The 16,065-nt window shown below is 73.2% G+C and overlaps 3 protein-coding genes across 3 annotated transcripts; 1 reads left to right on the forward strand and 2 right to left on the reverse strand.

Moving 5' to 3' along the window:
- The first annotated feature begins 458 nt into the window (after window positions 1-458).
- LOC142081565 (interleukin-12 subunit beta-like) lies at window positions 459-4,061 on the forward strand. The gene is made up of 7 exons (XM_075148236.1): window positions 459-1,221; window positions 1,595-1,664; window positions 2,113-2,334; window positions 2,649-2,757; window positions 2,835-3,016; window positions 3,139-3,287; window positions 3,707-4,061. Exons 2-7 carry the CDS (start codon window positions 1,595-1,597, stop codon window positions 3,866-3,868), a joined length of 894 nt encoding a protein of 297 aa, XP_075004337.1. The 5' UTR covers window positions 459-1,221; the 3' UTR covers window positions 3,869-4,061.
- A 765-nt stretch (window positions 4,062-4,826) lies between these two features.
- On the reverse strand, window positions 4,827-6,072 carry LOC142082370 (alpha-internexin-like). Its single transcript, XM_075150492.1, has 3 exons — window positions 5,826-6,072; window positions 5,327-5,451; window positions 4,827-5,263 (listed from the first exon to the last, which is right to left on the reverse strand). Exons 1-3 carry the CDS (start codon window positions 6,036-6,038, stop codon window positions 5,212-5,214), a joined length of 390 nt encoding a protein of 129 aa, XP_075006593.1. The 5' UTR covers window positions 6,039-6,072; the 3' UTR covers window positions 4,827-5,211.
- A 1,474-nt stretch (window positions 6,073-7,546) lies between these two features.
- On the reverse strand, window positions 7,547-12,095 carry TLX2 (T cell leukemia homeobox 2). The gene is made up of 4 exons (XM_075150493.1): window positions 11,303-12,095; window positions 10,006-10,011; window positions 8,545-8,782; window positions 7,547-7,763 (listed from the first exon to the last, which is right to left on the reverse strand). The coding sequence occupies exons 1-4, from the start codon at window positions 12,093-12,095 to the stop codon at window positions 7,547-7,549; spliced, it is 1,254 nt and encodes a 417-aa protein (XP_075006594.1).
- Window positions 12,096-16,065: the final 3,970 nt, after the last annotated feature.

Raw genomic sequence — 16,065 nt, forward strand, 5'->3', positions numbered from 1 at the left:
CAGGCACAGGGCTGCTCCATCCCAGCAGCTGACCCCCCCAGTCTTCCTCCTCCGCTCCCTCCTTCCCTCCCTCCAGCCCACGCGTAGAGGTTCTGTATTCCTGGGAAGGGGCCCGGAGGCTCCGCTGCCCTGTCCCCGCCGCAGCGCCTCAAAGGTTGGGCGGAAAGGTGAGGGCTGCGCCTCCCCGCAGCCTCCTCAGAGCCCAGACTTCCTCTTCGCTTTCTAGGAACCCCAGAAAGTACGTGAGCAGTGGGGCGCAGCTCCTGCCTCCGCACCCTCCCTGGCCTGGGGCTGCCTGCGCCCGGGGTTGGGGGGCTGCCCCATCCCCTCAGCCTGGGCCGAGGCTGCAGGCGTTGGGGGCCGGGGCCGGAGCCCGGGGTGGGCGCCGGGGCTGTGCCTTGCCAGGCTGGGCAGAGGCGGTTGTGCAGCTGGGCTGGTGCTCACGGGGATGGCGAAGGGGAGGCTGGTGGCTGCAGCTCTCTCTGCCCCCGCGCCCCCGTCCCAGCACAGCATCCCACGGGACAAGCGGCCAGGGCAGCTGCGTGGCCCTCGGAGGGGAGGGAAGGGGTGGGACAGCCCGTCCCTGGCTGGGTGCAGCACCCTGAGCCTCTGCAGGGACCCTCTCCTCTCCTCAGGGACCCACCGCAGCCCAACCGGCCAGGGCCAAGCACCGTGCCTGCCCCTCTCTGGACCTCCAGGACAGGCGCTGCTGGACCTTGGTGGTCCCTTCCCCGCGGTCCGGCCCCTGCTGCCCCCACGGCAGGGGGCTGCGGGTGCTCCGTGTGGCACACGGTGACTTGCAAACCCTCAGCCGGTCCTGGGGCTCAGGACCGCTCTGCAGGAGCTGGGAGCACCCGGGGTCCGGCACCATCCCAGGTGCCCAGCGCTGCCCCTTCTCCCAGCAGTTTCCGGGCGGGGACCCATCCTCACCGCCCCGGCAATGCCCGTGGTCGGGGCAAGGCAGCGGGTCCCCACTGCCCCCCAGCCTGGGAAGTACCCGTGGTGAGTCCCAGCAAGGCTGGGGCCGAGTGGGTCGGGGGCTGAGCGTGGGTCCCGGCTCGCAGCTCCACCCCGCGCAGCTTTCTCCTCTTCTGAGAACTGTGATGCTTCTGTGGTTTGGCTTCACCTTGGGGCAGCCCCGCGGGGTCCCAGCTCAGTATATACCAGCCGGCCCCCAGCCCATGCCGAGCCCACCGGAGCAGCGCACACCACGGCGGCAAGGTAGGCACAGCATGGGGGCTGCCGCGGGGCGCTTGCACTGCGGCCCCGGGAGGGTTTGGGCACCAGGGAGCCCCGGGGAGGTGCTGCTCCAGGCGGGCACCGCGGTCCCCTGCCCCGGGGGGGCATCCGGCAGGGCCGCGGTGGGAAGAGTCAGGGTGTCGCGTCGGCTGCCAGCCCTGTGCGGGGCTCCCCACCCCTGCACCGCTCCCCCTCCTGCCTGACCCTGCTGCCGTCCTAGGGCCGAGGGCTCTGCCCTTGCTGATCCTGCTGGCGGCATCCCAGCTCAGCTCCCCTTCTCCGGGGTACGGCTGGCCCCCCTCCCCAGCACGGGGCTGCCCTTCCCCTTCCCCTACTGCTGCCCTTCCCCTCCCAGATGCTGGTGCTGGTGGGGCTGGTGCTGTGCCTGGCTCCTGCGGATGCCCTGACTGCCTTCCCCCCAAAGTGTGAGTCCTGCCCCGCCGGGGCACAGGGGAGGCCTCGGAGGGGGAGACAGCCCGGGGCGGGGGGGACCGCAGGACCACACAGCAGCTGGAGGGAGCAGGGAGCGCCCACATCCCGCGTCCCTCTGACACAGGGTGGTGTCAGCCCGGGTCGGGGCAGCCCTTCTGGTGGGGTGGGGGTTAGAGGATGGGCATGAGCGATGGGGTGGGGGGGTGGACGTGGGGTGAGGGAACCGGGGGATGGACGTGGGGTGGTGGGGCAGGGTGGGCATGGACATGGGCTGATGGGGCAGAGGGATGGACATGGGGTGCAGGAGCAGGGTGGGGACCGTGGGGAAGGATGGATGTGGTGTGTCGGGATGAGGGGGCACCCAGCCCCATCGTGGTGTGGGGGACAGGCTGCCCACACCATAGCCTATCTCTGACCCCAGCCTCTTCTTCTCATTTCCAGTTCAGGTTGGGAAACTGAACGGGGACCTGGTGGTGAAATGCAACACCTCGGAGCAGCAAGTGACCTGGACGCAGAATGGGGAGCCGGAGCCCATGGCTGAGCTCGTGGCCGAGGGACAGACTCTCACCATCCTCGGCTTGGACCTGCCAGCCGTGGGCAACTACAGCTGCTGGGCTGGCACTGTCCTGCTGGACACCACCTACGTGGTGGTCAGCGGCACCCGTACGTGGGGCTGGGCGTGAGGGGGGCTGGTGCGGCCGGGCGGGGGAGCCAGGGCTGAGGGAGCAGGGGGGTGGATGGGGGGTGATGGAGTGGGGGGGGATGCAGGGAGTTGGGGGCAGGCTGGGGACCAGGAGATGCTCATGCATCTGCAGATGTTCGTGCCCAGCCCGTGGGGCCGTTAGGGAGCACCGGGCAGGGCTGTGCGGGGCCGGGAGGAGCCCAGCCACGGGGCAGCCTCGCCTGTGCTGTACGGGGAAGGGGCACCGCTCCCCGCCCCGCACAACCCCTGAGCCGTCACCCCTCGGCCCCGCCAGGCGAGGAGGGGATGAACGTCTCCTGCCAGGCTGAGTCCTACCGCGGCTCCTTCCGCTGCTCCTGGACTGGCCCCCGCTCCGCCGTCTTTCATGCCCGCCTCACACGCAGGTGGGTGCTCCAGGGATCCCCCAACCCGGCCCCAGCCCTGTGGCCGCCCAACCCTCACGCCTGCCTCCCCCCGGCAGCGACGGCTCCTTGGGGGAGTGGGTGCCGGCAGCGGGCTGCTGTGGCCAGTTCAGCGCCAGCTTCGCGGACCCTTCCTTCTGCCCCTTCGCCGAGGAGCTGCGCCCACTGCAGCTGCAGCTGGAGGGGCTCTCGGACACCTCCTACCTCAACTTCTCCACCCACTTCTTCGTCCGTGACATCGGTGAGCTCAGACCCCTAGCAGCGGAGTCAAGGGGGCGTCCTCGGGGTGCTGGGGGCCCTGTGGGAGGGCTCGGCCCCAGGGCTGGGCAGTGCTGCCCGTGCTGAGCCCCACTCTGCCCACAGTGCGACCCGACCCGCCGCAGGAGCTGACCGTGCAGCAGCGGGGGGAGCAGCTCCACCTGGCCTGGGCCCCCCCGGCCTCCTGGCCGCTCCCCAAGTCCTACTTCGCCCTGCTCTACCGGCTGCAGTACGAGCTCCCCAACGGCACCCAGGTAACTGCGGGGTGCTCAGCCTGCCCTGGCATGTGCCACCCCACGTCCTCGCTCTGCTGCACCCACCCAGCCCCAGCCCCGGCTCTTTCCTCTGCCCAGGGGTGCTACTGGGAACAGGGACTTGCTGGGGGCTTAGCAATGGCCCCCTCCCCGCCACGCTGCTTCTCTCCTTGGGGTGGTGAATTGTCACTCCTGGCTGTCACCTCTGCTCCCCCCGCCAGCGCTGCCCAGGCAAGGCAGCATCGCTGCCTGGGTCGAGGAGGTGCTGGTGTCTCTCACTCCTGAGGCGCCAGCACGGAGCCCTGCTCCTGCCCTGTCCCACCTTCCCCGCAGCCTCGCCTCCAGCGGCCCCCGTGCTGGCTGCCCCCCACCCCGGTGCCAGGGTGCTCCCCAAGACCACGACTTGCCCCGCTTTGCAGGTTGTCAAGTACGTGGAGGGTGCGGAGGAGACGCAGTTGCAGGAGCGCACGCGGCGGGTGCGCATCAGCTGCCAGGACCCCTACGCCAACCCCACCTGGAGCCCCTGGAGCACCTGGCAGGACGTCAATGCAGCCCAGCAGCGCCGGCTCCGAGCACACTGACCCTGTACATGGACACCCCCTTCCCCCTTGCACCCGTTCCCTACCCCGCTGCACCTCCGTGTGCATGGGGACGCCCGGGGCTGGGGGGGATCCCACAGGTGTGGCAGCCATAGGGACCCAACGCTGACCTCCCCATTCTCTTGAAGGGTTTGGAAGAGGCTTTTTACCTCTGTTAAAGAGCCAGGCTTGGCTTTACAACAACAAACCTTGGTTAGTCTTTGTGTCGGGTGGGGGGTGCTGGGGCCCCTGGCCCCCAGCCTCCGCAGGCGCCAGCCAGGCATGCCACAGGCAGGGCTCCTGCCTGCCCTGCCCTGCCCTTCTGCTCAAGGTGCCCAGACTGGCCCCTGCCCCATGGGGGGTCACAGGCTTGTGCAAGGCCCCCGCTGCCCCACAGCTCCCTGGGGGGCCCCTGCTCTCTGCTGGTGCTCGGCCCGTGGGGTCCTTACGCACAGCTGAGAACAGACGTGTAACACCTGGCCCGGGTGGGGGGGTCCCCACAGCCCTCCCAACTGTCTGCCAGGGCATACAGGCGCCCTGGACCCCACTATTCCTCATCAACCCCCCCAGATCTGGCTCCTTTCTTGGGGCTGTGGTGGGGCAGCATCCCAGCAGGGATGTGCTGCCCTACACCAAGAGGGAAAGGCCTGGGGGGCAGCACCCCATCCCCACGTCCCAGGGTGCAGGATCCCCGCCTGACCCCAGGAGCACTAGTCCCGGGGCAGGACACGGCCACAGTGGGGGGGGTCAGGGACCACCTGCCAGCATCGTGGGGTGCCCAGCCCAGGGGCCAGGTAGGAGTAGCCAAGACCACACAGCCAGACAGCTCCCGCAGGACACAGTCCCAGCACCCAGGCTCCCATGGAGCCACCCCATGCCCCAGCTCTGCCTTAGGCCCCAAGAGCGCAGCGGGGTGTCCCCAGCTGGGGGACGCTGCCCCACCACCACAGACGGGCCGGCTCCGGGTAATGCCACGGGGCTTTATTGAGGTGCTTCCGTGCGGGTCAGGACCCCAGCCCCGCTGCTGCTCCGGAGAGGCTGGTGAGAGTGTGCGGCCCCACGGGCGCTGCCCTCCTGGGGGGCCAGGGCCTCCCGGGGCGGGGGTCTGGGGAGCCCAGGTAGCTGGGGGTCCCAGGAGTCCGGGGGGCCCATGGCACAGGAGGACAGAAGGACCGGGGCTCCGGGAGTCCGGAGGGGTCCAGAGGGTCCAGGGGTCCCACTGCCTGGGCGTCCGGGGGCAGAGGTCCCGAGGCACCAGCGAGGGGGGGCTCAGGGGAGCCCGAGGCGCAGAAGTGCGGGGTCTGGGGGCCCGGGTGCGAGGTCCCGCAGCGGGGCCGGGGGTCCCGTCACGGCGGGGCCAGGCAGCCCAGGCGCAGCTCTTCGCCCTCCAGCATCTCCCTGCAAGAGACAGGCCCGGGCTGAGCCCCGATCCCGCCCGCTCCGCCCGCCCCCCCGGCGTACCGGTACGCGGCGATCTCCGCCTCCAGCGCCATCCGCAGCCGCAGCAGCGCCGGGTACTCCCGCAGGCACCGGGCCATCTCCGCCTCCGCCTCGCCGATCTCCCGCTCCAGCTCCGCCACCCGCTCCTGCCGGCCGGGCCGTCAGCAACGGCCGGGACCCCCCCGCCCGCACCCCCGGACCCTGACCCGATCCCCGCACCCCACAGATCCCACTCCCCAGCCCCACCTGAACCCCCCTCCCCAGTCCCATCCCGACCCCCACCCAACACGGACCTCCAGCCCACCTGAACCCCCCTCCCCAGCCCCATCCTGGCCCCCGTCCTCCCTCACCCCCCGGACCCCTGTCCCCCCTCCCCAGCCCTCCGGGCGTCCAGGCCCTGCACCTTTCCCACCCGCGCCCCCCCCTTCCCCACAACGCAGCCGTCTGCCCTTTCCCAAACCCCATCACCTGGGTCTCCCCAATCCCCCCTCCCCAGCCACGTCCCCCCGCCCCCCCGCACCTGGTACTTGGCCAGCTCCCCGCTGCGCCGGTCCCGCAGCCCCTCCAGCTGCCGGTGCAAAGCGCCCACGGCCCCGCGCAACGCCTCCACCTCGGCAGCGCGGGTGCGCAGCAGCCTCCGGTACCCGGCAGCTTCGGCACGGGCACGCAGCACCGCCTCGCCACCGCCGCCCCACCGGCACCGGGACCGGGGCCAGCCCTCGGCCGCGCTCATCCCGGCGGCTCTGCGGCGGCGCCGCAGCGGTTCCATCCCCACCCCACCCCCCCCACCCGGTAAAACGGGGCCGCGTGACAGAACCGCAGCCAATCCCGCCGCCGGGGAACGGGCACCGGTTGCCCGCCTCCTCCCGGTAGCAACGGGGGGGGCCGGCAGGAGCCTGCCCCCGCCCGCAGCCCAACAGGCTGCGGGCGAGGGGCAGGCTCGTGCCGGCCCCCACAAAGTGGGGGGCGAGCCCCTGCAGCACCATGGACAGCGGCGTGGTGGGGGTCAAGGTCAAGTTTAGGGTCAGGGTGGTCGCTGTTGCCCCCCTCCCCTCCATCATCAACCCGGGTGGGGGTCCCGGTGACCGGGCACCGCATAGGCAGAGCCAGGGAGGGGGCAATGCCCCATCCTGACCGGGGCTGGAGTGGGGCTGAGGGTATCGGTCCCTGGGGAGAGTGGGGCAGGGGAGGGGGTCCCGGCTGAGGCTGGGGACACTCAGGGGGTCGCCAGGGAAGTGGGGGGGCAGGACGGGGGGGTGTCAGCCCCCAGCAGACCCCTCTGCCTCCCCACGAGTTCAGTCCAACCCCAGGCAGCACATGGTGGGGAAGTGAAGAGGATCCCAGGAGCCAGAGACGGGGGGCAGGCGCGAGGGCAGCCCCGTTCAGGGGGGCTGGTGCAATCCTTCGGCATGCAGGGGCACCCCAAGTCCATCGCGGGGGCATGTCCAGGCCCGGGGCCGCAGGGAGCTGGCAAACCGGCGGGGACTCGGAGTGCCGGGGAGCCCGGCCCACGGGCCAGACAAGCCCAGTCCGTCAGTCTGTCCCAATGCTTGGGGGGCCGGGGGCTGCAGGGCCAGGCTACCTGTGCAGCCCAGGGGCCGCAGCTGGAAGCCGGAGCTGGCGAACTCCGACCGGGATAAGGCAAGTGTGTGCGGGTGGTGCAGACCCTCTGGTGGCTGCTAGTGAGGGCGGGGGGGGTCCCAGCACCGGGAATGGGGGGTCCAGGCAGAGGCTGCCCCGCACCCTGCTCTGCCAGCCCTGGGGGGCTGAAGGCTGTGGCTGCCCCGGGAGGAGCAGGGCCTGGCCTGGCAGAGAGAGCCGCTGATGGGTGGGCAGCCAGTCCTGAGCAGATCACCCGAGGAGCTGCCCGCAGAGCGGGGGGCCCTGGGGAGGGGGGCCTGGCCTTGCAGAGGCCCGCAGGGTGCAGGGGCCCAGCCCTGGGCTCCCCGGGGGGTCCAGGCAAGGGGCTGCCCACAGCGGTGCTCCGGGCAGGGGTCCAGGCAGGCGTCGGCAGAGCTTTGAGTCCAACCGCAGGGGCCCATCCGCCCACCCGGAGCTGCGGAGTGGCCGAGCGGGGGCCCGAGGGGGCTGGCCCGCAGCGGGGAGGGGGCTGCCAACGGGGGGGCTCCCGGGAAGCAGCAGCCCCCTCCCTGCCACGGGCTGGAGGTGCCAGGCTCAGACCCCGCCGGGCTCCCACCGCCCACTACTGCCTCCCGGCACGTCCACAGCTCCCCGGGGACCTCACACCACGGAGGCCACCCCTGAGACAGACGTCACCTTGTTGTCCTCAGCCCAGGGCTGCAGGTTCTGCAGGGCGTAGAGGGAGGAGTTGTGCATGCAGAGCGGGTCCTGGGGCAGCGGCTGGCTCAGGCTCTTCTGGAAGGCCTCCTGCTGCAGGTGCAGCATCAGGCGGTTGGCCTGCTGGCGCTCCGCCTCGCGCTCCTCCGCCGTCTGCCTCCTGGCAGCACAAACGGCCCATTGGCACTGCCCTGCTGCCCGCGCCTGCTCCCGCCTGCAGCCCGTCCTGCTGCCGGCACCACCCTGTGCCAGTGCGGCAATGCCCCACAGCCTCTGCCCTGCAGCCCCGTCCCTCTTTCGGCACCGCTGTGTGCCGGCGTGGCAGTGCCCTGCAGCCTCCGCCCACGGTCCGTCCTGCTGCCAGCACCACTGTGTGCTGGTGTGGCAATGCCCCACAGCCTCCACCCCACAGCCCTGTCTGTCCCTTGGCACCACTGTGCAGCAGTGCGGAACTGCCCCACAGCCTCTGCCCTGCATCACCTCTGTGCACCGCTCCGGCAGTGCCCTGCAGCCCTAACCTGCTCCTGGCACCGCTGTGTGCCGGTGCAGCAATGCTCCGCAGCCCCATCCCTCTCAGCACCGCCGTGTGCCGGTGCAGCAATGCTCCGCAGTCTCTGCCCCACAGCCCTGTCCCTCTCTCGGCATCACTGTGCACCGATGCAGCAATGCCCTGTAGCCTCTGCCCGCAGCCCATCCTGCTGCCAGCGCTGCGGTGCACCGGTGCGGCAATGCCCCACAGCTTCTGCCCTGCAGCCTGTCCCTCCCTCGGCACCACTGTGCCTCATCCAGCCAGGCACAGGGAATGCAGCGGGGCCGGGCACCCCATCTCACCCCAGCCCAGCCTCTCCCGGGGGGCACAGCCGCAGGGGTGGCTGCTGGAGGGAGGCAGGGGGTCGGAGCTGCAGGGGCTGCGGCGGCCGCCCTGGGGCCGGCCCCGTTACCTCCATTTGGTGCGGCGGTTCTGGAACCAGGTCTTGACCTGGGCGTCCGTCATCTTGAGCGCCTTGGCCAGGGTGGCGCGCTCGGCCGAGGCCAGGTACTTCTGACGGTGGAAGCGCTTCTCCAGCTCGCAGATCTGCACCCGGCTGAAGGAGGTGCGCGGCTTCTTCCGCTTGGGTGGCGTGCGGTTCTGGTAGGGGTGCCCGATCCGCCGGGTCGCCGCGAAGGGCGACAGCGCGGCTGCGGGCAGAGGGGGGGTGAGGGGCTGCTCGGGGGAGCCACGGGCAGAGCGTCCTGCCCATCGCTGCTGCTGCACGGGCAGGGGCCAGGCAGAGCCCCTGCTGAGGGCAGGGCAGGGCAGGGCAGGGCAGGGGTGGGCGCAGCCCGGGCAGCACAGGAGCCCGGGGGGGATGCTTAGATGCTCAGGGCCATGGGGACAGGGAGCTCCGGAGGGGCCACCAGCACTGCCTGGCAGAGAGGAGGGGAGGAGGAGACCCCGAGCTGTCCCCACCCGCTCCCACAGCCCAGGGACGGGCAGGGCAGCTCAAGATGTGGCGGGAAGCCCATCCCCGACCCACGGCCATGGCCCGATCGCTCCCCCAGCCCAGCGGGTGGGGCCCAGGGCCGGCAGGGCGGTCCCAGGGCCGGTGTGGGGCTGGCGAGGCTCCTGGCAGCACCCTTCCCCGCGCGCCGAGCCCTGCCGCAGCCCCAGAGGAGCCTCCGCGGCACCGACGGGGCTTCCCAGCCCTCCCATGGAGGGGACAGGACCCCAGAAGCCATCGGGAGGTGGCCAACGTCTCCCTCCGCGCGCCAGCAGCGTCCGAGTGATGGGGGCCAGGGAAGGGGCTGTCCTTTCACGGCCAGGGCGTGAGCTGGGGATGGCAAGGCCAGTGTGCCACGTCCCAGCCCCGGATGCAGCCGGAGCCATGGGGAGCGTCAGGGCAGTGAAGGGGTGTGGAGGAAGGCGAGAGCTCGGCAGAGGCGCAGCACCCAGCTCCCGCTCCCCTTCTGCTCTGCCAGTGGCCCATGGCTGAGCCATGGCCCCATGGCCCTTGCCATCGCCAGCACCACACAGGCAGGGCTGAACATGGTCGGGCCCATGGGGCTGCCATGGGGCCCCAGCACCCCAAGCCTGCAGGGGCATGAGACAGACCCCACAGCAGCCCCAGGGACAGCCTGGCGCCCGGCAGACCCTCCCCGTGAGGCCAGACCCTCCCTTCCACCAGCACCCACGCAGGCAGCGCGGGCAGGAGGCCAGCCTGCCCGCCGGCGGGGGCGGACGTGGTTGACGCAGGTGGAGCCGTGCAGTCGGGGGGACGGAGGCCCTCGCGCCCCCTCCCCGCGCGGGGCGGCCCCTTGCTGGGAACAGATGCTGACAGCTCGCAGACCACCCCAAGGCCAGCGGCGCTGAGTGATGGCCACGGCTGGGAGACCCCGTGCCGGGGAGGGGCCGCCCCGTCCACCCGCCGCTGGCGCCAGGCAGGAGACGGGGACGTCACCTGCCGCCCCTGCATGGGGACGGTGCTTCGTCACCACCGGGATGGCGGGGTGGGCCGGGAGGCGAACCTGGCTCTGCTGGCGCCCGGGCTGAGTCCCCGCAGCCCCCGGCCTCCCACCCCACATGGCCCCAGCAGCCCCCACAGCCACACAGCCCCCAGCCTCGTCCCTGCATGGAGCCGTGCGCTGCGGACGTGGCAGCGCCGCCATCTTGGGAAGGAGCCGAGCTGAGCTGAGCCAGGCCAGAGCTCCCCATCACCCGCGTGCGCCTGGCATGCAGCCCCTGCATCCAGCGCCTGAACCACAGCACCCCGCACCTTCTCCTCTGGGGTGCAGCTACTGGCATCCCTGCCCCAGCACTGGGTGCTCCAGCCCCTGCCATGGGCACTCAGCCCCTGGCCCCGTCAGCAGCACCGGGACCCTGCACCGCCTCCCCGACACCTGCATCGCCACCCGTCCTCCCCAGTCCCAGCACGCCCCAGCCCCAGCCTCTCCCAGGGCACCAGCACCTTGTGCCCTGTGCCTGTCCCCGCGCAGGCGGGTCTCTGAGTCCCATCCCTAGGCACCCCACAGGCACCCCACAGCCGGGCCCCACAGGCACCCCTCACCGCCTGCCCCTGTCCCCAGGGGCACAGGGGACCGGGCACCTGCTCCCCGCGCCCAGCCCCACACGCAGACGGGTTTTGCCGCATGGCGGCTTCCTGCACCCCGCTCCCCACACGGCCGCTGCCCCCACCCCGCAGCCCCCAGTAGCCTCCCCGTTACGGGTGGGACGGGGCCGGCACTCGGTACCCCCGGGGCCAGGGAAGGGACCGGACATGGCGCGGAGCCCGAGGCCGGAGCACGGCGGACCCCTCGGGCGCCGCTCGGAGCCGGACCCCGCCCCGGCCCCTGCCCGGAGCCGCCGGGAGCCGGAGCAGGAGTGCGGCGGAGCTGCCGGTGGCGGTGCCAGCCCCGAGCCGCTCTCCGCGGGCCCCGACGGCGGCCGCTTCCCGCGGCGGCGAGAGCCCGGCCCGGAGCACGGCGGCGAGAGCCCGGCGGAGCGGGGCGGGGCGGGGCGGGGCGGGCGAGGGCCCCGCGCTGCGGGAACCGGCGGAGCGCACGGTCCCCGGCCAAACCCGGCCGGTCCCCGCGGGCGGCGCGGCCCCGGTCTGCGCCCGCCCCGACCCCGCTCTGCAGCCGCCGCACCGGCGGAACCGCCGCAGCTGTCGGTAGCCGTCGGTAGCCGTCGGTAGCCGTCGGTAGGCGGCCCGCGGCGCTCACCTGAGAGCCGGTCCTTGGCGATGCGGCGCGTCGTCTCCATCCAGGGGAAGGTGAGCCCCGAGAGCCCGGGCACCGGCGGCGGCGCGGCGGGCGGCGCAGCGGGCGCGGGCCGGTGCGCCGGGACGCGGATGACCCCGGCGGGCGGCGCGGCGGGCGCGGGGGTCACGTTGACGCTCACGTTCATGCTCATGTTGAGGTTGTAGGAGCCGAGCGAGCAGGCGGGGCCGTAGCCGCCGCCGTAGAGCCCGTAGTCGGGCTCCCCCGCCGCCCGGGCCGGCCCCGCTCCGCCGCCCGCGGGGTCGGGGCCGCCGAGGATCTGGTCGATGCCGAAGCTGATGGGCTCATGGGGCGGGGGGGCCTGGCCGCCGCCCTCCCGCGCCAGCGCCGCCGCCTCCATCGCCCGGCCGCGCTCAGAGCCGGCGGGGCGCGGGCATGGCCGGGGGGCGGCGGGGCGCGGCGGCGGGCGGCGGCGGGCGGCCCCGCGCGGGGGCGGGAGCGGGCGCGGCTGGCTCGGGGCGCCCGGTGCGGGCCCGGCGGGGCCGGGGCCGAGGCCGGGGCAGGGTCCGGTGCAGGGTCCGGGGCAGGGTCGGGGGCAGTGGCCAGGCCCGGGGCATGGCCCGCGGCTGCTGGCGGCCCCGGCGCGGGAGCGCGGGTGCGCGGCGGGCCCCGGCGGTGCGCGCTTTTCTGCCCCGCTCCATCTGGACCTGCCAAAATCCCGGCCGCCCGTGCCCTGATTGGCGGCCGCGCCCCGTGATTGACAGCCCCGCGCCCCCGGGGGCGGGGGCTCGCGCATCCCGGGGCCACGCCCCGCCACCGGGGCCCCCCCCCCCGCCCCCGCCGCGGCACCGGGCCCCCTCCCCGCCCGGCCCGCCGCCCGCCGGGGCTCCCGCACCGGCTCCGCCGCAGCCCCGGGGCGCCCGGCCTGGCCCGTCGGGCCCCCAGCGCACGGCGCACGGCCCGGCCCCGGGACGACCCCCATCCCCGCCGCGCTCCGGCCCGGTTCCCCGCCGCCGGAGCAGACGCCGGACATCCCCCGGCTCGCAGCAATGAAGGGGCGGCGCGGGGCCCACCGGAGCCGCCGCGATACCGGCGCCTCTCCGCTCCCCGGCGCAGCGCCGGCTCCGCCCGCGGCCCCGTCGGAGGCTCCGGCGGCGTCGGGGCGCCCAGCCTGCAGGGGCCGGGGCCGCCGCTCGCCCGCCCTAGGCGGGGCCGGGCCCCCCCCCGTTCTCCCGAGCGCAAAGGGAGCGGGCCCCGGCCCCGACGCCGTTATCCCGGGGCGCACGGACCGGCACGGCGCCCGCCGCCCCCGGGGCGCGCAGGCTTCGTTCTCCGGAGCCGCCGCTGTCTGGGCGCACCGACCCGGTCCCACCGAGCCCGCCCACCGCGGAGCGAACGGACCTCTCGGTCCCTGGAGCCGCCGCTCCCGGGACACGGACCTGGGGTTTGCCCCGACCCGCCGCTCCCGGACGGACCGCGGTTCCCCCGAGCGGCCGGTCCCGGGCCACGGACCCATCCGCCGTTCCCGGCGGTACGGAGTCCGCTTCCCTCGACTCGCCGTTCCCACGACACGGACCACCCGCCCTTCCCGGCAGCGCGGACCCGCCGTCCCTGGGACACGGATTCCGGTTCCCCTGACCCGCCGGTCCCGGGGCACGGACCCATCCGCCGTTCCCCGTGGTACGAACCCCGCTTCCCCCGACCCGCCGTTGCCGGTAGCACGGACCCCGATTCCCAGGAACCCGCCGTTCTCGGTACACCGACCCCAGTTGCGCCGATCCGCCGTTCCCGGGTCATGGATCCCGTTTCCCCGGGACCCGCCGTTCCCGGCAGCACGGGCCCCATTTTCCACGGACTCGCCATTCCCTGATCACGGATCCCGTTTCCACCGAGCCCGCCATTCCCGGGTGACGGACCCTGGTCCCCCCCGACCCACCGTTCCCGAGTCATGGACTCTCGTTCCCACGGACCCGCCGTTCCCAGTAGCGTAGACCCGCGGTTCCTATCAACCAGCCGTTCCCGGGACACCGACCCCGGTCCCCCCGACCCGCCGTTCCCGGTAGCGCGGACCCGCAGTTCCTATCAACCAGCCGTTCCCGGGACACCGACCCCGGTCCCCCCGACCCGCCGTTCCCGGGCACGGAGCCCAGCCCGGTCCCGTCCGGACGCTCGTACCTGGCCGGCAGGAGCGGGCCCGGCTGCGGCCCCACCGGGTACCCGGAAGCGGGGTGCGACGGTGCTGCTCGGAGAGGGCTTGGCCTCGGCCCGCGGACCGACCCCGCTCCGCCGGCGGGCGGCAACGGCCAGCGGAGAGCAGCACGGGCCGGGCCGGGCCTCCCGGCGACTATCGTGACAGCCGCTGCGCGAGCGGTGGGGCCGGCCCGTGGGGTGCGGCTGTGGGGCCGGCGGCTCCCGGGCTGGGGGTCCCGGCTCCCGGGCGGGCAGCGGCTCGGGGCGGCGGGTCACGGCTCCGGGGCAGGGGCCGGCGGGGGGGGCGGCCGCCCGGCCACCCTGGCGCCACCGGTCTGGGGTAAATGACATTACCGGGTCCTGCGCCTGTAAATCACGGCGGCACCGGGAGCCGCAGCTGCCGCACCCCGGGGGCACCGCAGGCACTGCGCGTCCTGGGGGCACTGCATGTCCCGGGGCACCAGGCGGAGGCAGGGGCACTGCACGCACTGGGGGCACCGGGTGGACCCGGGCTCAGCCGGACCTGCTGCAGTGTGGGGTGACCTCCTCCGGGGCACGGGGCCACGGGCACCCGGGGCTGCACGGGTGCACACACACCCGGCGGCATGGGGTGGCGGTGCACAAACACCCCCGCAGCAGGGCACAGCTGCCTGCACACACGTGTGTATGCACAGCCTACGGCACAGCTGCACACGCTGCACAGCGCGGCTGCAGACGTACACACACACACTCAAACACCCGCTTGCACTCACACACATCCCCCAAGGCACGGCACAGCTACACCTGCACGCACAGCACCACACAGCTGTGTGCACACACACGCACACCTCACGCTTCAGCACAGCTACACACATGTACATAGACCCCACTGCACAGCGTCAGTGCACACGCACACGTGCACACACACACACGCACAGGCACACGTCTGTCCTGGCCGTGCCCACATCCCAGCGCAGCACCAGGCAGGCGTGGAGCTGCCCCTTTCCATGCCAGGGGCACTTTCCCTTCCCGCTGCTCCCAAGGCAGCCCCGTGCTGCGGGTGCAGGTCCCCATGTGCCTCAGCAGGGTAGGGGACACTGCACTCTGGCCCGCAGCACCAGGACCCTGCCCTGCCAGGGGCCCTGCCAGGCTGAGCCCTGGGAGTTTCCCAGCATTTCTTGCTCACAGCCCAGCAGGTGCCGGGAGAAACCTGCCTGGTGCTCCCGCCGTGGCTTTCCCACCCGGAGAGAGCCGCTGGCCCCGGGCCTGCCGCAGCAGAGGGGCTTGCTGTGGCCCCACGGGGCACAGCCAGCACCGGCACTGGCACGGTCGGTGCTGGCGTTGGCCCAGGCCCCATCAGCGCCTGTCCCGGCCCCGAGCGGTGGCGTGGAGGAAATGCCTGGTGCTGGGGGAGGGAGGCAGCAGCAGGTTAATTAAACCTGGAGCAGGAGGCAGATGTTTGCCGTGCCCAGGGGCTGGAATGCTGCCGGTCCTGGGAGATGGATTGGGGGGCAGGTGACGGGGCCGGGGGCGACACGGGCTTACGTGGCGCCTGCCTGCACCAGGGACCACCCCGCGCCCACAGGGGTCTGCCGGGCGGCACACCCAGCCAGGGCCTGACTGGGTGGGTGCTCACCACAACCCCCGCTCAGGATGGGACCCCAGCACCGGGCACTCGCTCTGGTGTGACGGGAGGTCTTCGCAGCCAGGGGCTGGGGCCAGCACGCCCGGCTACCTCCAGCACTGCGGTTAAGGATGCCCCAGGATGGCACAGGGTGGGGAGAGCGCCAAGGGCTCGTGGGGAAGGGCTGAGGGTGCTCGGAGAGTCAGCGAGCCCTATGCCACCCCAACTGTGGGTGCAGGGGGTCACCCTTCCAGGGACCCTGCTGGCCGCAGGGCTCCCCGCTGTCACCTCCTCATGTCACTGGCCCTGTCTGCCCAGTGACCTTCACGCCACCAGCAGCCTGGGCAGGGCCGTCTCCCCGTGCCTGCTCCCCGGGTCCCCAGAGCTGCCGTGCAGCCCGAGGTGGGGGCCAGGCAGGGTGCTGGCCCCGGCTCCCCCTGGCTCTGCCCCCAGCCTGGCACCCCACAGCCGGTGAGGCCTCGGGCACAGAGACCCCCACGCACCTGCACGGGAGGGCTGGGACCACCCAGCGCACCGGTACAAACCCACTCCTCATTCCTCAGCTACAGCGCGAACCCCTGTGGTCCCCGGCGTGTGCCCCTCCTGCCTCGCGGGCTGGACCTGAGGGTCCTCCATGGGGCGCAGGGGACGCATTGCTGGGCTGGGCTGGGGCAGGAGCGTGACCTGGCACCTGGGTGGCAGGGACGGCCGGAGGGGACACAGCAGAAGAAGGGGCGTTTGCCCGGTTCCAGGTAGAAAATCAGCCTTTGGCCCCAAGCCTCTGCCTGTCGCCAGAGCTGCACTGGCTGCTGCAAGGGCCAGCTGCTGGAGTGGAGCTGCGTCCCGGCATCCCACCGCTCCGCGCCCCCCACACCACGCCGGGGCCCCCCGGCCCTCGGCACAGCCGACCTGGGAGGCAGCAGGGTGGACACGTCGGGGTCTGGCCCCCGCCTTGCTGCCGGCCCCTTGCCCC

The sequence above is a fragment of the Calonectris borealis genome, chromosome 4 (assembly GCF_964195595.1).
Source record: "Calonectris borealis chromosome 4, bCalBor7.hap1.2, whole genome shotgun sequence".
Classification (NCBI taxonomy): Eukaryota; Metazoa; Chordata; class Aves; order Procellariiformes; family Procellariidae; genus Calonectris; species Calonectris borealis.

What these genes read in the sequence shown, in the direction of transcription:
- LOC142081565 (XM_075148236.1), top strand. Translation starts at nt 1,595, where the DNA reads ATGCTGGTGCTGGTGGGGCTGGTGCTGTGCCTGGCTCCTGCGGATGCC. An exon ending in CGTGGTGGTCAGCGGCACCC is followed by an intron (nt 2,335 to 2,648) that starts GTACGTGGGGCT and finishes CGGCCCCGCCAG; the next exon opens with GCGAGGAGGGGATGAACGTC. An exon ending in CTTCTTCGTCCGTGACATCG is followed by an intron (nt 3,017 to 3,138) that starts GTGAGCTCAGAC and finishes CTCTGCCCACAG; the next exon opens with TGCGACCCGACCCGCCGCAG.
- LOC142082370 (XM_075150492.1), bottom strand. Translation starts at nt 6,038, where the DNA reads ATGAGCGCGGCCGAGGGCTGGCCCCGGTCCCGGTGCCGGTGGGGCGGC. An exon ending in GGGAGCTGGCCAAGTACCAG is followed by an intron (nt 5,452 to 5,825) that starts GTGCGGGGGGGC and finishes CCCGGCCGGCAG; the next exon opens with GAGCGGGTGGCGGAGCTGGA. An exon ending in GCGGAGATCGCCGCGTACCG is followed by an intron (nt 5,264 to 5,326) that starts GTACGCCGGGGG and finishes TGTCTCTTGCAG; the next exon opens with GGAGATGCTGGAGGGCGAAG.
- TLX2 (XM_075150493.1), bottom strand. Translation starts at nt 12,095, where the DNA reads ATGCGCGAGCCCCCGCCCCCGGGGGCGCGGGGCTGTCAATCACGGGGC. An exon ending in AACCGCCGCACCAAATGGAG is followed by an intron (nt 7,764 to 8,544) that starts GTAACGGGGCCG and finishes TTGTGCTGCCAG; the next exon opens with GAGGCAGACGGCGGAGGAGC.